The 22396-nt window shown below is 41.9% G+C and overlaps 1 protein-coding gene across 5 annotated transcripts in view; it reads left to right on the forward strand.

The window, feature by feature from the left end:
* Positions 1–22396, forward strand: part of MYO6 (myosin VI) — a 127430-nt gene that overhangs the window by 52060 nt on the left and 52974 nt on the right. For all 5 annotated transcript variants that reach the window (XM_081941330.1, XM_081941331.1, XM_081941327.1 and 2 more), the window contains exons 3-10: positions 97–166; positions 992–1065; positions 5247–5376; positions 6772–6877; positions 8053–8108; positions 13944–14041; positions 15097–15261; positions 16864–16944. In XM_081941330.1, coding sequence (XP_081797456.1) covers positions 97–166; positions 992–1065; positions 5247–5376; positions 6772–6877; positions 8053–8108; positions 13944–14041; positions 15097–15261; positions 16864–16944 — 780 coding nt within the window. The remainder of the gene's footprint in view (positions 1–96; positions 167–991; positions 1066–5246; positions 5377–6771; positions 6878–8052; positions 8109–13943; positions 14042–15096; positions 15262–16863; positions 16945–22396) is intronic.

Raw genomic sequence — 22396 nt, forward strand, 5'->3', positions numbered from 1 at the left:
TACATGAAGGTGCTTGATTACATATTACTTCCAATAATAAGGCTTTCTTCAGTTTCCCACATAAACCAATAACTTATATCTCCTTTTCCTTGACAGACCATTTTTTCTGCTATCAACCAAGTCTTTCCCGCGGAGGAAGACAGTAAGAAGGATGTGGAGGATAATTGTAAGTGAGCCATGTAAATGTTAAGTGAGGTGGCAGGGGCTCTGTGGAGATTGAGGTTGCCAAAACCCAGCTGCTTGCTTGAGCCAAGGCCCTTCACAAATGAATGAGTGTTGCTAGGTGATGTTTCCCACCACCCCCCAGAATGGAACCCCCGGGTGATTTGTTTGGCCTTCTGTGTATTTAGAGGATTCCATTTGAAACATGCTGAGTCTGAATGAAGAATGCTACTGGCAGGAGCAGCATTATCAGATTAGCCTTAGCTATGACTAGCTGCAGTGGTTAAAGTGAAGTATGGCAGGCAAATTTTGCCCACAGCCAGGAGTTCAATCCTGACCGTCTCAAGGTTGACTCAGCCTTCCATCTTTTTGAAGTCGGTAAAATGAGGACCCAGATTGTTGGGGGCAATGGGCTGACTCTGTAAACCATTTAGAGAGGGTTGTGAAGCACTGTAAAGCAGTATATAAGTCTAAGTGCTATTGCAATCAGGAAGACTATTTGTTCTAGGCTTACCTTATGCACAAAGCCAGCTAAGTGACCTTGGACCAGTCACTTTCTCTTATAAAGGAGGCAAGGGCAAACCATCTCTGGGGAAAAAAAAACCTTGCTAGGAAAACTTCAGAGATTTGTTCAGGAATCTCCAAGAATTAGAGACAATTGAACAGAAGAAAGAAAGAAAAAAAGACTGGATTTTTTTCTATAATCCTCTAGGCCTGCCACAGATCCTGAGTCCTTATCTCACCTCCTCTAACTCTGTCACAGATTTCTTTCAGGAAAAGTGGCAGGATATGTGGTACTTACGAAACTATTGTTCTGCTTTCATTGTAGGTTCCCTTATGTATTTAAATGAAGCTACCCTCTTACATAATATAAGAGTTCGCTACAGCAAGGATAAAATTTATGTAAGTATCATCACAGCTTGTGAAAAATATGGGTGGGGTTTGTTTTTGGTCACAAAGCAAAATATGAAATATATATTGTTTATTTGGTCAACGACCAGTGAATTTTTTTAAAAAAATACACTAAAGTAAAATCTAATAGATGAAATAAAATACTAACATAACAAAAATAAAATAACATAAAAATAAAGACATACGCTACTGTATTGGTGCATCAATTATCTGTGCAAATGTAAATTTAAAATATTACAATCTACAAAGATATACTATATATCATCTAAAAACCAAATGGCTAGTATGTATTATGTACTATGATAGCGGTGTTCCGATATCTTAGGGGCTGCCACAAAGAAGAGGGAGTCAAGCTATTCTCCAAGGCACCTGAGGGTAGAACAAGAAGCAATGGGTGGAAACTAATCAAGGAGATAAGCAACTTAGAACTGAGGAGAAATTTCCTGACAGTTAGAACAATTAATTAGTGGAACAACTTGCCTCCAGAAGTTGTGAATGCCCCAACACTGGAAGTCTTTAGGAAGATGTTGGATAGCCATTTGTCTGAAGTGGTGTAAGGTTTCCTGTCTAGGCAGGAGGTTGGACTAGAAGACCTCCAAAGTCCCTTCCAACTCTATTATTCTATTCCTTTAAACCTAAAATGATAAATAAAGCAGAAGTAATTATTTGTATAACTAGCTGTGCCTTGTTTTGGGCAGCAACATAGAAATTGGCTACTGCACAAGTAATAAAAGATCGTGAATCTTCTAGAAGATAGTTCACATAGAAATTGTCTGGTCTTCCAGGAAATTTTCATAGTAGAAATAGAATATAAGCAGATCTGACATCTCTGTGGAATTTACAGTGCAAATACATGCAAAATTGCTTTGATCTCTGTCGCCTCATGAGCAGGTATGCTCAGTTAATGAGCTTTAGAGTATCTGCCTTGCAGCAGTGAGGATGGAAAGATGTTACGCCTGCTTTGAAAAATCAGCTTGGGGAAAGTTAGATTTTGTAGATATCTTCCTCTTTCCCAAGCGCTCTTATCTATGCAATTTCTACCATATTAGGGCAGCCTATTAACTTCAGTCTGAAATTCCATGTCATCTTTATTCTTGGGCTGAGCAGTTGTTTGGCGTGGTCCTATCCTAAAGAAATGAGGCATGGTGCAGAAAGCCCATATAATAGCTAATCCTGCTCTACAGCCTGTTTCCTGGGAGAAGCAAAATCATCTTATTAAAACTAGTGTCAGTTCAACTGGAAGATTTGGATTTTCAGCCTGTAATGTATCCACTTCTTCCAAACCCTTATCTGGTTGCAGGCATTCCTGTCGCAAGTTTTAACTGGGCGTTTGCTGTCCTTGGGTGCAGCAAGGACTGATCTGACAAATTTTCTGTGCACGGTTTCCAGTTTATCTGTCTTTGCATAAATTTCTACTTTGTGCACCGTAAAGGATTTGGGCCAGTGTTTTAATACTGCAGGGATTAATTATCCTCTACCAAGTATAAAAGAAATGCTTAATTGCCCTTTTAGACCTAAATTATATTCACTGTGTGATTCTGATATGTGTTTCAAGTGCCTGTAGAATGGAAAACCACTCCAAGGTGTTCCAGTACAGTGTTTCAATACCGTAACATGCTCTGGTTTCTGGAGATTTCTACTCTCCAGCTGTTGAGTGGCTCTCTTAACAAAGACCAGAAGTTTAGATTTTTCAAAACTGGGAACCAGGTGATCTGCGCATCTACCAAAATATTGCTGTTATTGCTCTTTCCAGCCTTATGGTGATTTTGTGAAATTATAGTGGCGTAATCAGTGTAAAGGAGTATAGGATTATTAAGAAGATCCACCACTGAACTGATGTACAATTTGAAAAAAGAGAGGAAAAGAATATGTCCCTGTCCGAGTCCTTTTTGAACTACTGTGCTAGAGAAGGGACTCTTAGGGGTTGTATTTCATTCTTAAAATAGTGTTGGAGTATAATTTCTATATCAGAAAGAGGTGATAGCTGTCAACTGCCCCTCCCCGCCCCCTCCAAAGGCAATTCCTGGATGTTATGTCAAAAGCATGTTTTAAATCTAGAAAGGCCATAAAGAGGGAGGATTTCTTTTTTTGAATATATCTTTGTGCAAGACGATAGAGCACCAGAATGTGGTCTCTTGTTGACCTCCTGGCTGCTCATCTTGGATTATGCCTCATGCCTCTATCCAGTCTTGGAACTTGTGATTAACTGCTTAGCATATAATTTGCTAACTGCATGCAGAAGGCCAATAGGCCTGTATAATTGCATGAATCATTGTTATTGTTCTTATTATAAATTGGGCCAATATCTTCCAGGGCCCAATGTTTTGGAACATAACTAGTCTTATCTATGAATATAAACAGGGATGCTAATCTATGAATGTAAACACGGAGGCTAGCAGAAACATCCACCAGCTGGGAATCTGGTTTTATTATGGAATTATTACTGACAGAACATAATAAACACCTGGCGTCTTATGTCCTTAAGGGATCAGTTAAGGGTTAACTCTTGTACAGAGCTGGGGGGGGGGGGATTTTAAACCTCAGATCTCATTTATATTACCAGCAAGTATCATGTACAACATTCTGAAATATTCCACCCAAACTTGAATTGGCACTTAATTGACTGGGGAAATGGGGTGGGTGTCTACTGGTTTTCCTAGTCCTCAGATAGTTTGCCAGAAGTAGGAAGAGTCTTTTTTCCTGACTGATTGAATTGGTTTCCGCCAGGTCTTCTTCATTGCCAATATTTTCTTATAAGATGGCCAGTAGATTAACTAGTCTAATCTATCAAGCCTTTAGATTACTCTTTCTGTACTGTATGATATGGCTTTATGACATGGCCTTTTCAACTGCGCACAATCCTGATATCAAACCATTTTTATGTGGTACATCCAGTTACTGGGGTGTTGCTTTGTTTCTTGACAAAAGCAGATTTCACGTTAAAAATTAACAGACCCTACAAGTACGGTTTTTGAGACCTGTTGTCTAGCTGCTATGTACAGGATTTCTAAAGTTTCCGAGGCTGCTAGCTATTTAGCGACTGCTTTAGCGTTACTTTCATTCCATCTGTTGTCACGAAGCAATTTGGGGAGAAATTTACTTCAAACCCTCATTTTGTGAATGGAAGTAATTCATTAAAAAAAAATCCCTCTATCATTGCTCAATTGATTAAGAAGCAGGAAACTTGCATAACCACTAGTCTAATTTTTCAATTTGGCATTCTGTTTTTATTGAATACACCTACTGAAATTGTGCATTATGCACATAATGCATAACTCATCCTTACACACAATTCTTTTAGAGACCACAATACATTGAAAAGCAAAAGATGCATGCTTGCCTTCCTCTCTGTCAAGTGAAGAACCCCATATCATCCGTGACACTTCTCAGCTCAAACAGCCAGCTTAATATTTTATGGGGCTATTAGATTGCCTGATCATATGTAACAAATTCGATCTAAATTGCACATGGTCCCTGCCATCTGCTTGACAAATGCCAGCTGGGAAATAGAAGGATGAAACTTCTGAAAGAAATGCCAGGAGCAGGGATACAATAGTTATGTTAATTTCTTTTTCTTAATCCTGCCTCTTAAATGCTGACTTACCATTATGTTTGCATAGACCAATTACTCTTCTTCATTGTTGTTTTTTCAAAAAGAAAAATAAGTCACTGTATAATATGTGTAATTTTGTGTTGATCATAATTTTAAGATATACTCAATCACAATTCATCCTTGAAAAATGAGCAGACGTGCTAAAGTTGCTTTGTGTGAAAATAATTTTGCTACTAATTAATTTGTCATTGATTTACTTGCATTGCACCTAATTGTAAGCATACACTACACAAAAATCACAACTACTAGCACTGATAATAATTTATTTTAAAGGGCTTTACAAAACATAGCCTTATGTGTTCAGTGACGTTTTAACACTGTAATTTATCAGCATAAGAAATGATGCTGTTTAAAATTATCAAACCAATATTACAATAATAAAATAAAAACAGCAACTGTGATTTGGTTCTGACTTCGAGAAATTGACCTTGGAAATGTGTTGAACATTCCCTCAGAGGAATGCCTTGCACCCTGTGGTAAAATAGGCCTCCGAAGTTTGCAAACAGAAATTCCAAATCCTTGTGATTATAACACATTTTGTTGTGGGTTTTCTTTCCAGACTTATGTAGCCAACATCCTGATAGCAGTGAATCCTTACTTTGACATACCAAAACTTTACTCATTAGATGTTATTAAAAAGTATCAAGGCAAGTCACTAGGGACGCTGGCGCCTCACGTCTATGCAATTGGTAAGAAACAGATTTCTCTGACTTCCGGTGTGTCAGTGCTTTTATTTTCTGTGGCTTTTATTTTGTCTAAAATGGTTTTATCTCTTGCTTTTTACACTGATAAAAATAAGGTAAGATGCTGGAGCTGTTGCGGTTGATCCGTATGACCATGAAAAACTTGGTTGCTCGGATTGCAGTTTGGAGACTCCAATCTATATGCATATCGATTACTTTTAGGAGAGTAAGATGTCCCTGTGGGTTTTTATTAGTCGTGACCGACTTTAGGGAGGCTGTGCTCATCTCTATTTCTTGAACCAATGCTGCCTAGAGATGTTTCTGCAGTCATGTGGCCAGCATAACATCACATTGCAACACAGAGTATTGTTACCTTCCCACATGCTTATATGTGGAACCAGTGGTGAGTTCCTATTGGTTCGGCCCGTTTCAGCTGAACCGGTAGTGGTATGGCGCCCTGGGTCTCTGGAACCAGCAGTGACCCAGGGCTGCCGTGCCTCTGAACCGGTCCCCAACTACCACTGCCATCTTGTTTTTGAGTTCTACGCATGCACAGAACAATTTTAATTGAACTGTGGATGCATGCACAGCACACATCCAGCACGCATCTAGCGCGCATGAGCAAAGTGCGCACACAAGAGAACCGGTAGTAAAGCCTTCTGGAACTCACCCCTTTGTGGAACATATGCATGGACTTGCATTTACTTCCTTTCGAACTGCTAGGTTGGCAGGAGCTGGTTCACTCCGTCTTGTGGCACTCTGGTCTTGAACTGCCGAGCTATACACCTTTAATGCTCTAAGACTTGGCGTCTTAAGGAGGGCGCTGTGGTAATACTGAACAGCTAGTCTTGACTTATGACCACGATTGAGCCCCAAATTTTTGTTGCTAAGCAAGGCAGTTATTAAAGTGAGTTTTGTCTCATTTTATGACCATTCTTGCCATTGTTCTTAGTAAAGAATCTGGCCTCCCTATTGACTTTGCTTGCCAGAAAGTTACAAAAGATGATCACATGACCCTAGGACTCTGCAACCATCAAAAATATGAGGCAGTTGCAAACATCCAAATTTTTATCACATGACCATGGACAATAGTCATAAGTGTGAAAAATGGTCACAAGTCAATTTTTTCAGTGCTGCTGCAACTTCAAACGGTCACTAAACAAATGATTGTTAAGTTGAGGACTGTCTATGTAGTGTCAGCATTTTACACAAATCTTTTGTGGCACTGTTTCTTTTCATTCAAGAAATATAGGTAGCAGTATACTGGGAAAGGAAAATATATTTATTTTTGTGTTTCAAATGTTTACAATAGAATATTACAGAACCTCCCAAAGTAATGAAAATATTGATCTCTGTTCTGTTGGAAACTCACTTTGTTGTCGTCTTCAATATTTACCTCAGCTGACAAAGCCTTCCGCGACATGAAAGTGCTCAAGATGAGTCAGTCGATCATCGTGTCTGGTGAATCAGGAGCTGGCAAGACAGAAAATACTAAATTTGTTTTACGGTTTGTATCTTTATCTGAAAGCGTTTTAGTTGAATGAATCGTTGAAGTGCAGTCATTTTAATCCAAACATCTTGAATTCATAATAGATGTGCTTCCGATACTGAAAACAATTGTGAGTGAAATATGAACACATTTTAAATATAACGAAGTCCCATAACAGAATTTATGAATGCTTGTTTGTTTATTTCAAGAATTTATGTCTCTGTACAACTCAACCAGTGTGATTCTGCGAAGATTAATAAACATTAACAAGGAATAAAACCCAATCACCCATCCATAACTCAGATGTGACTTCAGTCAATGGTAAATTGAATGGAATAGGCAAAAAACCCCAACCAACAGGAGTCACTAGTCACCTAAGCCCAGAGGTCTAGGAAAATAGCCATGTTTTGATCAACTTTCTAAAGACTAGCAGATCTCTTGTAGAGATATCTTGTTTCCAGATTCAAGACCCATAACCAGGCAGAAGAAGAACATCATGGCTTCAAAACCTAAGAGACTTGTTTGGAGAAAACTCAGCAGCACTCATGCGGCTGTTGACAAAAATAGGATTGCCAACATGAACGCCAATGTCCGATGACGGATATGGCACCACAAGAAGAAAAAATAATAATAAAAAAAATACAAAAGCTACACTGCCCAATTAATTTCTTTCACTTGTATTACACTTAAAACTTGATAGGAACACCAAACATTCTGGAAAAGAGTAGGGACAACTCACAGCAGGCATATCCCAAAAGCAACACTGTCTCTTGCCTATAAAAGGATGAACAAAATAATAATTTCCTCAGTTTCTCAGTGGTCAGGAAATTTAATGGTACTTTGCTTAAGCCAATTTAGTGGTTAAGGTGCCAGTTTAGGAAGCAAGAAACCTCAAATTCAAATCCTGCTTTAGCCATAAAAGCCAGCTGGGTGACTTTGGGCCAATCAGTCTCTCACTCAGCCTAACCCACCTCACAAGATGTTTGTTGTGGGGAAAATAGGAAGAGGAAGGTCTGCTGGGTACGTTCATCACCTTGAGTTACCGTATTTTTCGGAGTATAAGACTCACCTCCCCCCACCCACCCAAAGAGCACAGAAATGTTGGTGCGTCTTATACACCGAATACAGCCATTTTTGGCCTCCCAAAACCCCGTCCCCTCCAAAAATTGCTAAATATTTTTTTTTCTTTATAGGTATTTGACTGAATCCTATGGTAGTGGACAAGATATTGATGACAGGATTGTAGAAGGTATTCATACTTACCTTTAAATTTATTTTTGTATATTAATTGTGTCTACTTAAGGAGCAAACGTCATATTCATTACATTTCTATAAGTAAAAGGCTTGTAGTGTATGACATTTCTCGTCTTACTAGACTCTGAAAAATGTAAGTGCTTTGTTGTGTTGCCTCTGGCTAGAAAAGCAAGATACAAGATTTTGATTCTATAAAGTATCCGTGCAGAAGAGAAGGCCTAAATGTAACTTTTCTTGAAGATGAGAATTGCTATTGCATTTTGGGGGAACAGGATGGGGTGGGGAGTAGATTTAATTTTTTTTCTTTTTTCTTTTTCTTCAGTGGGGAGACAGATTTAATATTTCTTTTCTTTTCCTTTTAAAAAGGATTAGACTTCTTTTATGGTTCACAGTACCATTTTTGCAAGTTTCCTGTTTCCCTGAATGGCAGGAAATCACACTATCATTTTTTTTTAATGAGTATATTGGAGCGGGCTCCAGGGACCAAAAAAAGAGTCTGGGAATCTCAGATTACCCATCCCTGAAATCTTTCTTTCTAGTTTCTTTAGAAAACAGAGGCTTGAAAATAAGGCCAGCATAAGGAGAACATGTTTCTGGGCAACTGTATGTATGCAAGCACTGCTGGAAGATTTTTGCCAGCACATCTTGCAATGTGGTCCCAGTTTTGTTGTTGCAGAATGAGAAGAGGGGTGAATCAGGCGACCACTGGAGACATCTAGAAAGCTTTTGTGTCAAGTCTTTGCCATGAGCATGAGGAGACGGAAGCTTTTTTCTGAATTTAAAGGCACGTTTTCTACCCGATTCTCTTAGAAGTCTTTTCTGTGTGTCGAATGTATTTGCTGATGAGCAAAGTATTGTGTTGACCCTGTCTGTTCCCTTAATGTCTTCGTAAGGATTGCTTACCTGCAAACAGTTTCTAATGCAAGAAGCATGGTGCTGTTTGCCATTTCTTTGAAGAAGTTATTTGAAATGGGACTTAGTTCAGAAAGCGCTGATCTTAGTGGCTTACTTTGGGATCAGAAGTGGGATGTTAACAATAGCTTATTCCATGATCAAGGCCTTAAATGAAAGGAAGTTATATAATGAAGGAGGAAAGAATTCCATTACTTTTTCCTTCCCTTATGGCACTACAATTCTTTACTTTGTGACAAAAGTAAATACATTCTGTCCGAAGTATTCAGCTAAGCTATTAAACTGTACTGGAGGTTATAGATCAGTGGTGTGTGTGTTTGTGTGTGGGTTCAGATGAATGAGTGGAGCGTTAGCATGTGTGCTTGTTTGAGAAATGCAAGGTCTATGATGAGTTTCCTTGCTCAGTGGCAAAATGCTTTGAGGCTACAAAGGACTGAGCAGTCCTACCTTTGATGGACTTCACAGCCAGGGTTTACTGCAAAGCAGTGCTTCCAGGAAAATAATTGAGAATGATATTGCTTAATTACAGCGGAATATATAAGTATTCCATTATCCATGGCACCTATGAAAGTGGCTGACCATTGGGCATAATGTCTGAAGCTGCATTCCCAACACTGATACCCGTAGGTATTTCATTTTGGGGATGGGGAAGCTTGAAATAAATGCCTTATCCGGGCCATCTGCTCTTAATACACATTTGCTCCCATTTTTGTTTCAAGCACATCTTAACCTGCATGGATGCATTATTCCTACAGAAGGATTTACTCACCAAGCCTTTTTGTAGTGCGTGTATATATCTGTTTGTACCTGTAACCATCGAATCTTTGTGTTGCACTTCTATGCATTTTCCTGACAAGTTGGATAGTTTGAAAGGTCACTTGCCAACTCAACTTGCTTTAACAGTTACAGTCAATCAACAAACACACACACACACACACACACACACACACACTTCCCCCACCCCAGGAATCTGTATTTATCTTTATGATTTACAAATTCAGAAATAGTTTCTTTTTTAACCTTAGCTTTACCTCCTTAATGGCCAATTCCTTTTCTAATACTATGTCAGTTACATAATACTATATGTCTTCCCCCTCAAGGTCCCGTGCATTCTTGGGACTAAATGATCAGTTTTGAGTGGAAAATCAAGCGTTACATATAAAGTTAGTCCTCTGTTCCCAACCGAAAAATTTGAGAATGGCAGAATTGTTTATTCAAGAAGGTGTAGCCAAATAGATTTCTACTGCCACTATGGCAAAATATAGCTAGCCCTCAACTTAGAACCATTTGTTGTTCAAAGTTACAATGGCACTGAAAGAAGTGACTTATGATCAGTCCTCACATTTATGCCTATTTACAAGCATCCCATGGTCAAGCAATCCAAAATCGGGTGCTTAGCAACCAGCTTGTATTTATGATGGTTGCAGCTTTCCTGGAATCAAGTGATCATCATTTGCAACCTTTCCCACTGGCTTATGACAAGCAAATCAATGGGAAAAGCTGGATTTGATTAATGACCACATGATTTGCTTAACAACTACAGTGATTTGATTCAGAATCTTGTAAAAAGATTGTAAAATCGGGTGCAACTCCCTTATCAACTTCCTTGCTTAGCAATGGAATTCTGGTCCCCTGTTGTAGTCATGTTGAAGACTTCCTATATGTGTTTCTTCAGTTTGCTCAATAAATGACGCAGTTTTGATAGTAGATGTGGAATGGCAATGAATAGTCTTGATAGGTTAGCGTGATCATACAGCTCATGCCAGCTTTCTCCAGTCTGACATCTCAAATTGTCATGGGACTCCAGAATTCCCAGGTATTTTAGTGAAGAAGGCTGGCTGGGAATTATGAGAGTTTTAACCACAAAGGTTGGTTTGTTCCCATTATACATTTGTCTACATACATTCTGTAGAAGTCACCTTCTAATACAAATGACCATGTCCTTAAGCTTATCAATGTTTAATTTAGTAGCACACTTGCAAGCACGCTTGCTTAAGAATATTCCTGTCTTCTGCTGCTGAGTGATGTGGGGACTAAGCTGAATCAGTATAATCTGGATTGCTGGTTCTAAGGCAGGGGTGTCAAACTCAAGGCCTGGGGCTTGGATTCACCCTGCAGGGTGCTTAGATCTGGCCTGCAGTGCCTCTGTCAGTGAAAACGAAGCTTGGGCGGCACTCCCGAGCTCCGTTTTCACTGTCATAGGGTTGCAGGAGGACATTGCAGCCTAAAACGGAGCTCACAAGAGCCACGGGCGGCACTCCCAAGCTCTGTTGTCACTGGCAGAGGGTTGCAGGAGGCCATCACAGCTGAAATGAACCTCAGGAGCCTGTTTTCGCTGGCAGAGCACTTGGGTGACCACAGGTGCCTCCGACACGAGTGATGTTGAGCTGGCTCCGCCCACCTGGCCATGCCCACCCCAGGTAAAACACACCCCTGATGCAGCCCTCAATGAAATCGAGTTTGACACCCCTGTTCTAAAGCCATTGGCTATATCTGTGTCCTAAGGCTGCAGCACCAAAGGTTCACAACTACCTTCTTCAGCATCTGGCAATTTCCTTGGTCTAAGGCAGTGCTTCTCAATTATTTTCTGTCATGCCCCCCCTAGGAAGAAGAAAACATTTCGCGCCCCCCCCGCGCGAACGTAAATAGTATAATTTGTCTATAAAATTGTTATAAGTACACCTCTGCATAACATAGCACACCGGTCTTTCCTCGTCTCCCACCGTAGTCACATGCTTTCTTTCCTCTTTCCCTCTTACTTGTCTATCCTTCCTTCCACCCTCCCTTCCTCCTTCCCTTCCTTCCTGCCTCCCTTCCAGTTCCCTCCTTCCTCTTTCCCCCTGCCTGCCTGCCTTCTTTCCCTCCTGCTTATCTATGCTTCCTTCCTTCCTTGCACCTCCCTCCCTTCTGCCTGCCTGCCTTCTTTCCTCTTTCCCTATCCTCCTATCCTTCCTTTCTCCCTCCTTCCTTCCCTGCCTCCCTTCCAGTTCCATTCTTCCCTCCTTCCTTCTGCCTCCTTCCTGCCTGCTTGCCTTCTTTCCTCTTTCCCTCTTACTTGTCTATCCTTCCTTCCACCCTCCCTTCCTCCTTCCCTTCCTTCCTGCCTCCCTTCCAGTTCCCTCCTTCCTCTTTCCCCCTGCCTGCCTGCCTTCTTTTCTCTTTCCCTATCCTCCTATCCTTCCTTTCTCCCTCCCTCCTTCCCTGCCTCCCTTCCAGTTCCATTCTTCCCTCCTTCCTTCTGCCTCCTTCCTGCCTGCTTGCCTTCTTTCCTCTTTCCCTCTTACTTGTCTATCCTTCCTTCCACCCTCCCTTCCTCCTTCCCTTCCTTCCTGCCTCCCTTCCAGTTCCCTCCTTCCTCTTTCCCCCTGTCTGCCTGCCTTCTTTCCTCTTTCCCTATCCTCCTATCCTTCCTTTCTCCCTCCCTCCTTCCCTGCCTCCCTTCCAGTTCCATTCTTCCCTCCTTCCTTCTGCCTCCTTCCTGCCTGCTTGCCTTCTTTCCTCTTTCCCTCTTGCTTGTCTATCCTTACTCCCTCCTCCCCTTCTTCCCTCCCTCCCTGCCAGCAGCTCCTCCAGCATCCCAGCTGGAAGCAGCAGCACAACAATCGCCGTTACCAGGGGCGAAGGGGTGGCGGTGGCAAGATCGGGCGACCGCCGCCCCTTTGTCCCTTCCCCAATAGCGGCTGTTGCGCTTCCGCTTCCAGACGGAATGCTGGCGGTGGAGCTGCTGGGGGGGAGGCGAGCTACCTGCATAAAGACGCCGCCGAGGGCATGGCAGAATATATCCCGGCTTGAAGTGGCAGCGCTGGGGACTGCTCAGAGACTCATCAGAGCCGCGGGCTGGAGCTGTGCAAAAAGTCTGCTTGGGCTGGGTGGGGGGGGGAAGGGAGGGAAGCCTGGGACAGCCATGCTTCCCTCCCTCCCACCCCCGCCCGAGCAGGCTTCTTGCACAGCTCCAGCCGGCGGCTCCAATGAAAATCCACAGTGCGAAGTGCTGCCACTTCCAGGCGGGATATATTATGCCTTGCCCACGCCGCCGCCGCCGTTGCACCCAGATGGAAAGGGAGCCTTCGCGCCCCCCTTTACGGAGCCTCGCGCCCCCCCATGGGGGCGCGCCCCACTATTTGAGAACCACTGGTCTAAGGGGTCACAGGACTCATAGCTAATTTAGTATCATCTTCTGCTTTCCAGAACGGAAATCTATGTGCTTTGTGATTTGTCTCTAGTTACATTGACCAGATGATTACATGTGGATTATTTTGTTGTTGTTTACTTCATTTTTGGGCATCCCCAATATGCATGTTCTCTGATCTAATGCCAAAATCTTAACCATCCTTTTCTTGAATTTTTGCTTGAACTGTACAGTAGGGTTGGTTTATTGCATGCACACATGCTGATGGAATATGTATTACGAGATAAATCGGGATTATTTTATTAACATGGAACAGTTAACTTGGAGCTATTTAATGCACTTCCAAACAACTCAGTTTGATTTAATATTATATTATTTGAAAACTATTTAGTGAAGTAAAATATTAAAATACTTCAGCTTATACAGTATGGACATTTACATGAGGTTACCCAGAGTAGAGTTAATCTGAAGGAATTTTTTATCTTTAAATGTTGAGAGCAGCTTTTGTTTCTTCACACATGAAACAGAAGTAGTTGTATGAGCCTTTGGTTCATAAGATGGTTTTTCTCGTATTAAAAAAACTATAATGCTAGTCAACATTTTTATTAACACCCATTATTTTAGACCTTTTACAAAGATCTTCCAACTCTCAGGTCCCGTTTTTCAGTGGGTAGAGAGGGTTAGGATTAGGTTTATGTCTTCATTTCTCTGTTTTGGATATTAAGACATGCTTTTATCCAAGTTTTGTTTATTAACATTTTGCTAATCTTGTTTCATTTTTTTTAATAGCCAATCCACTACTAGAAGCATTTGGAAATGCAAAGACTGTTCGTAACAATAATAGTAGTCGTTTTGGAAAATTTGTAGAAATCCATTTCAATGAAAAGGTATTTATATTTCTTTATCTACGGTGGAATTTCTTATCTTCTTCTTTTGTTAGGTCCTACTGCTCAGATAGCATTTTCTTTGGGCCCTTCTGTATGGATGACTTGTTCAAGACACGTTTATGTAAACAGAATACATAGAATAATAGAGTTGGAAGAGACCTTGGAGGTCTTCTAGTCCTGCCCCCTGCTCAGGCAGGAAACCCTACACCATTTCAGACAAATTTGTCCTATTTCTTCTTAAAAACCTCCAGTGTTGGAGTATCCACAACTTCTGGAAGCAAGTTGTTCCACTGATTAATTATTCTAACTTTCAGGAAATTTCTCCCTAGTTCTAGGTTGCTTCTCTCCTTGATGAGTTTCTATTCATTGCTTCTTGTCCTGTCCTCAGGTGCTTTGGACAATAGCTTGACTCCCTCTTCTTTGTGGCAGTCCTTCAAATATTGGAACACTGCTATCATATCACCCCTAGTCCTTCTTTTCATTAAACTAGGCATGTCACATATGGTAGTCCATTTTGGATTACAATATATTGCTTGTTATTTAAAAATTCTTTTAAATTTAGTTTAAGAATTCAGAGACCCCTAATCTAAAGACAAAATTAGTTTTATAATATGAATTGCATATCATCATCATCTCCAATCTCATATCTTCTAGCTACAGTATAACTCTACTCATTAAAATTTTGATTGCCAATGGGAAAAATAGAGAAAAGTCAGAAAAAAAATCTGAATTATAAACCATAATTAGCATAAAGCATCTTTGTTCAATTTGATGTCCTCTAGATCTGTTGGTCTGTGCCTCTGCCAGCTTGGGATTTTGATCATGCTGGCAGAAAATTGTAGGAACTGTCTAATCATGACAATAGGTTCATGCCAAGAGATTAACCAAATTGCAGTTCTGGTCTAATGAAGTTAACATTAAATCATTTAAACATTTCATTTATTTGTAAATGTATGCAAGAAACTATATGGATTAGAAAGTACATATAATTAAAGGAGCGTGGGTTTGTGCTTTGGAATCAAAATTTTGCTTTTTTTCCTTCTCTTTTACCCTAGAATTCAGTTGTTGGTGGATTTGTGTCACATTATCTCCTAGAGAAATCCAGGATTTGTGTTCAAGGCCCAGAAGAAAGGAATTACCACATATTCTATAGGCTCTGTGCTGGAGCCCCTGAAAATATAAGGGAGAAACTATATTTAAGTTCACCAGATAACTTTAGGGTAAGTTGATCTAAAGTATTACCATACTGAAAATTTATTTTAACTACTTATAGTAGACTGGATTCAGATACACTTAGAGCAGGTCTATTCAAATCAATGTGACTAATGGATTGTAAAAGACCTTATATTATAAGTTTGGATCTATGAATGTGTTGTGCTGATGCTTGATTTTGGACCAAACATAGTTGAATCATTTTGTCATATATAGGTAGTCCTTGGCTAACCGCAGTTCATTTAGTGACCATTCAAAGTTACAGTGGCACTGAAAAAAGGGACTTACAACTGTTTTTCACACTTACGACTGTTGCAGCAACCCTATGATCACATGATTTACATTCGGATGCTTGACAACTGGTTTATATTTCTGACGATTGCAACGTCCTGGGGTTATGCTGATACCCTTATGCAGCCTTCTGACAAGGAAAGTCATGTGGGGAAGCCAGATTCACTTAACAACCATGTCACTAGCTTAGTAACTGCAGTGATTCACTTAACAACTGTGGCAAGAAATGTCATAAAAATGGGGCAAAACTCACTTAACAACTGTCCTGCTTAGCAACATAAAGTTTGGGCTCAATTTGTGGTTGTAAGTCAAGAACGATCTGTACGTGCAAAGAGCAATCAGCTTGATGTCTCCAGAGCTTCTGAACTTCAGCAGCCCAAGTCGGTGACTTTTGACTATGCTGCTTCAATCGTGTGTAATTGTGTCCTCGAAACATCTGAAAGGCACCTTATCATATATTTCTGTCTTACATTCTGGAATAAATATGGAAGGCGGTAACTTTGGATAGTATTAGATATGTTAGAATATTATAATAAATCGATTTATCACATTCCTGCTGCTTTTGATATATTGCCACAAATATTATTTAGGATTTTAGATTTTGCAAGTGTTGCCTGGCAACCTTGGTTTATTTTAACCAGACTTACAATATGCTAGCTTCACACTGGACTGTATGCTTCTCTCTTGTTTTTACAAATCATGATTACGGTTGATCAGGGATCAGGATTCTCATTCCGAGTTAATATGCAACTATGGTTAACAAATTCTCTAGTCTCCTTGGGATTTCTCAGAGAAGTGACTCTGGAAAAACGCTGCCTTTGCTTCTCTCTCATTGAAGAACACCTCACTATGGCATTAAATGTGACTTTTGATAATACTACCATGTTTCCCCGAATTTTCTTTTCTTTTCACCCGTGAAATAAGCGTTTGGCCTTATTTTTGGGGAGGCCTTATTATTTTTGAGGTGCAGGAGGCGGTGAGCATGGTCACCTCATGGTTGCTGCTGTGTTGCAATATTTTTTTGAGAGGACTTATTTTCGGGGGAGGGCTTATTTTAGCACATGCACTCAAAAGCCCCGATTGAGCTTATTATCCAGGGAGGTCTTATTTTCAGGGAAACAGGGTAAGTGTTTGAATCTGAATTTGAGTGCCTAGACAGTGTTTCTAAACCTTAGTAATGTAAAGCTCTATAGATATCAGCTCCCAGAGGAGACTCGAGAAAAAGAAAGCAAGGAGTAGTTCTGCTACTAGAGCCTGATATTGAACATCACTTTTGCTGAGCTTTTGATTGACTGGTGAATTCTTTTGTCTTACAACAGTATTTAAATCGTGGGTGCACTCGTTACTTTGCTACTAAAGAAACTGATAAGCAGATTTTACAGAATCGCAAAAGTCCTGAGGTAAGATTCCTATTTCAAATGTTCCTGTCTTACATTAAAATATGGAACTTCATCAGGGCAGTTGTTGGTAATATCATGCATCTACCTAAAATCTGGTTTATGCAACTTTTTTCAAGCGCTAACAGCTCAGCATTGCAACAGGAGACTGGCACTGTCAAAACTGTCACCCACCATCTGTTAATACGGTGGATTTTTACAGGTATCCATGCCATAGTCAAAGGATCTGTAATCAGACCCTTTTCTTAACAATTCGAATTTGATGAATATTTAGCTGGATTGATTTGTGGGATTTTGTTCATGTGTGGAAATTGTAGCCAAATTGGCATCCGTGTTCTTTAAAAAAACTAAAACAAAACAATCATAATTTAAAATACTAAAATGAGAAAAAAGAAAAAAAGGAAGAGGAGAAAAAATCAAAACCATGTGTATCTGTCTTTGCACTTTTAGATCTAGAATAAAAAGCATAATAGCCCCTACTGTGCATGGTCTTCCCCCAATTTAGGCATGTGTGTGTTTGTTTTTGTTCTTAAATTCCTGTCCTTCCCATTCATAGTGGTTTTGATCTGAATTGGTTCATGCTTAATAAAATAAGGAAAAATAAAGAAAAAGCAAATATGTCTTAGAGATTCAAAAATTATCAGGTACATGATCGTATCTATTCGAATTCTACTTCAATCAAATACCTTTTTGCAAATGTCTGCTCCTTACCTTAGTTGTAATGATAGTAAAGCAATGGCTCTATACCAGCGATGGCGAACCTTTTTTGGCTCGCGTGCCACAAGTGGGGGGAGCGCAGGGGGTCGTGTGCGGGAGTGCCACACCCATTATGCAATGCGTGACCCCCCAGTGCGCATGCGCACACAATGCGCGATCCCCCATTTTTACATGCTTTTTTCACCCTCCCCAGGCTCCAGGGGCTTTATAGGAGCCATGGGGGGCAAAAAGAGCCTCCCCCGCCCCCCCAGAGGCCCTCCGGAGGCTTCAGGGACTGTCCGGAGGCTTCCCTGAAGCCTTTGGAATGCTTAAAACGACCCTCCGAGCAAACCGGAAGTGACTTCCGGTTTGCTCGGAGGGTGGTTTTAAGCGTTCCGAAGGCTTCAGGGAAGCCTCCGGACAGTCCCTGAAGCCTCCGGAGGGCCTCTGGGGGGGGGGAGGCTCTTTTCGCCCTCCCCAGGCTCCTATAAAGCCTCTGGAGCCTGGGGAGGGCAAAAAATGGCTTTTAAAAAGGTGAACTCAGCTGGCCAGCGCATGTGTGCGTGCTGGCCAGGTTACAGGGCAGCGCCTTGCGTGCCCTGACAAATGGCTCCGCGTGCCACAGGTTTGCCATCACTGCTCTATACCATTTAACTAAGAGTTTATTTGAACAAGCATTTTGTAATCAAGATGATCAAATTAATATCATTTATGGGTGCAGCAGAGCCGGTAGAACCAATGAAAAGCATCTTGATTGAATTTTTACATACTATTGTCCGCAGAGGGGAATATATATAATGTGGGTTTGTCATCTTAAAAGCCAAGCCAGCCTCAGTTTGGTGAATGAAAGATGCATCTTTTATATAACTGATTTGGTCCCTAAGCGAAAGGAACACCTGCTTGGCAGTAACCCTGTAACCCTGACCCCCCCCCCCGGGTGGAGGACCTGGTGGTCGCGTGGAATAATGCGACTACCGGGGCCTTGAACCGGGTGGCGCCTTTGCGGCCTCTCCGGCGGCAACGATCCACCCTGGCCCCTTGGTTTACCGAGGAGCTAAGGGTGATGAAATGCCGCAAGAGACGCCTAGAGAGTCGTTGGAGATCCTCCCGTTCCGAATTTGATCGAACACAGGCACGAGCCCATTTAAGGACGTACCTTGTGGCATTGAGAGTGGCCAAACGCCAATATTGTGCCACTCTCATTGCATCCGCAGAGAACCGCCCTGACGCCCTGTTTCGGGTGTCCCGCTCCCTCTTGTTTCAGAGGCCGCGGGAGGCCCCTTTACAGGGCAGAGCAGAGGAATTTGGAAAATATCTGCAGGATAAAATCTCTCAAATCCGGAAGGATTGGGTCCCTGTCAGTGGTTCAATGGAGACGTCTGTGGCGAGTCTTGAGGAATCAACCTGGTAGGAGTTTGACTTGGTTGCCATCGAGGATTTGGACAGAATGCGTGGACGACTGCGACCCACCACATGTTTATTGGACCCGTGCCCCTCCTGGCTTGTACTGGCATCCTGGGAGGTTACACGAGACTGGCTCCTGGGACTAGTGAACGCTTCGTTGAGCGAGGGGTCTCTCCCGGCCGCCTTGAAAGAGGCGGTGGTGAGACCCTTGCTCAAGAAGCCTTCCCTGGACCCTCTGGAGCTGGCCAATTATCGTCCTGTCTCCAATCTTCCCTTTTTGGCGAAGGTTGTAGAGAGTGTGGTGGCTTACCAGTTTCCACGACATCTGGAGGAAAATGATTATCTAGACCCGTGCCAGTCCGGCTTCCGCCCCGGTCACAGCACGGAGACGGCCTTGGTCGCGTTGGTGGATGATCTCTGGAGGGCCAGAGATAGAGGTTGCTCTATCCTGGTCCTATTAGACCTCTCGGCGGCTTTTGATACCATCGACCATGGTATCCTGCTGCGCCGGCTGGAGGGGTTGGGGGTCCGGGGCACCGTTTTGCGGTGGTTCGGCTCCTACCTTTCTGGCCGGACGCAGCGTGTGTTGGCAGGGGAGGAGAGGTCGACCTTACGCCCCCTTACTTGTGGGGTACCACAGGGGTCGGTCCTCTCGCCACTCCTGTTCAACACATATATGAAGCCACTGGGTGAGATCATCCGTGGTTTCGGGGTGGGATATCATCTGTACGCTGATGATACTCAGCTGTACTTTTCCACCCCGAACCACCCCAACGAGGCCGTCGAAGTGATGTCCCGGTGTGTGGAAGCTGTACGGGTCTGGATGGATGACAACCGACTCAAACTCAACCCCTCCAAGACGGAGTGGCTGTGGGTACCAGCTCCCCGGTTCAGCCAATTAATTCCATCATTGGCCATTGGGGGCATCCAACTCGCCCCCGTGGAGCGGGCGCGCAATTTGGGCGTCCTCCTAGACGCCCGGCTGTCCATGGATGACCATGTGACAGCCGTGGCAAGGGGGGCGTTCCACCAGGTTCGCCTGGTGCGCCAATTGCGCCCCCTACTGGACCGGGACGCCTTACGCACGGTCACTCATGCGCTGGTGACGTCTCGCTTGGACTACTGTAACGCTCTCTACATGGGGCTTCCCTTGAAATGCACCCGGAGGCTACAGTTGGTCCAGAACGCAGCCGCGCGGGTAATTATGGGGAGTACTAGGTACTCCCATGTGACACCGTTCCTGCGCGAGCTGCACTGGCTTCCTGTGGTATCGGGTGCGTTTCAAGGTTTTGATAACGATCTACAAAGCGCTCCATGGCTCAGGACCTAGTTACTTGCGGGATCGTATTCTGCCCCATACATCCCTGTGACCAATCCGCTCACACAGAGAGGGTCTCCTCCAGGTGCCGTCCACCAGACAATGCCGGGGGGCGGCGCCTAGGAGTAGAGCCTTCTCTGTGGCAGGCCCAGCCCTGTGGAATGACCTCCCCCCGGATATTAGGAATACCTCTGACCTCCACTCCTTTCGTATAAAACTCAAGACCCACCTATTTCAAGTAGCTGGCCTGGCTCAACTTTGATCCAACTATATCGCTCCTGACGGGTTTTTTATTTGGGGTATTTTAATTGTACTCAATTTAGGGGTTTTTAAACATTGTGTTTTTAATTGTTTTTATTCATCAGCTCACCTCCTCCTTGTATATGTATATGTCTTGGTATACGTTTTTGTTATATGTATGTTTGTCTATATATTTATTTCCTATGTTTTGTTGTACGCCGCCCCGAGTCCTTCAGGAGAGGGTGCGGCTAAGAAATAAATATTTATTATTAGTAGTAGTAGTAAAAGAGCCTCAAGTGCTTTCAAATTGTGCCGATTAAACACAATATCTATTTGGTAGATAGGTATCCAGAATTTCTGAGCTTTGGGTAATTCTGTTTTCCATTCTTCTCCCTCTTTATATCTCGGAGGATTGGGATGACATTGAAATTGGGAGAAGGAGCAGTTCTAGTTAATATTATAGAGGTGAAGAGAATAATTATAATTGATTTCCAGTAATGTCAGCTGTCCTAATCTTACTACTATTAATCTGAGAGAATTGTCTTGTTTATGTCCCCTTTGTATCATGTTTAATTATAGTAAATAAAATAGTCAATTAATGTTTGCATTGTTTTTGTCCTTTCCTGTCAGGAAGATGAGGTGATCACTTTGTATAATCTGGGATTTTAATTATGGTGTGGTGTGAGTTTAGTAGATGCACGTTAGTCTTTTTTCCCCTCATATTCTTAAAACAGTTTTGTTTGGGATTTCACGGGCTTTTCTGCAAATTATTTGAGATGAACAATTATTTTGAGCATGCTCTCTCTGTGCATGTATTAGATTGATTTTTAGTTAGAACCTTTAGTACCTTGATAATAATGTGTTCTGTTTGAAATTAAATAGATAAATAATCAAAACTGCTGGTATGTTTATAAAATATAAACTTTGGTAAAACAGTGCCATCATGCTGAAATGATTGCTTGGTTCTGTTTCCAAGGATCATTATTTATTGTAATCTTTCAAATGTTGTGATCTCATTCGCGGTATCCATTCCTGGCCTCAAGTAAAGGATTTCCCCTCCAAAATGATGCTTTAATGGAGCTAGAGCTTCAAAACCACACCCTCAATTTATATTCAAACTCTCCTGGTAGGAAAAGTACATTTCTCCGTCAGCCAGTGGAAGAGCTGAGCTACATGAAGCTTTCTATGTTCCAATCAAATGCATTATCTCCATTTATTGTGTGGGTAACAATTGTTCAAAGCACTTTATATGCAGCCTTCAGGAACTATACCTTGCATCTGTGACCCAAAGCACTTGGACTGAGGATATTATGTATGCAAATAGATTCAGTAGTATTGTTATGAAGTGAAAGCAAGCCAAAGTAAACAGAAGAGGATATGGAGAACAGAATTTTAAATTCTGCTTAAAATCTTAGGATTTTTAGACAAGATGGGGAATCTTATCCAGAAACAACAACAACAAATAACAACAACCAGGGAGATCTGGGATGAATTTGCAGCTCTCAACCTGTTTTGATTTTGCAATAGCTCATGTTCCTGCCCACGTGTTAGCAGCACGGTAGATTCTTCCTTGACAATTCCAATATAAGTTTGGGACATATATTGTTCCTCACAGTGCCTTTTTTCATTCATCTCAGATCTCCCTGTTTTTTGTTTGTTTGTTTGTTTGTTTCTGGATAGATTCCCCATCTTGTCTAAAAATCCTGAAATTTTAGGCATAATTTTAAATTCTGTTCTTCATGTTCTCTCTGTTTATTTTGGCTCGCTATTAATCAGTAGGGTTCCTTGTCCCTTTGC

This window comes from Natrix helvetica, assembly GCF_964273705.1.
Source record: "Natrix helvetica genome assembly, chromosome: 2".
Classification (NCBI taxonomy): domain Eukaryota; kingdom Metazoa; phylum Chordata; class Lepidosauria; order Squamata; family Natricidae; genus Natrix; species Natrix helvetica.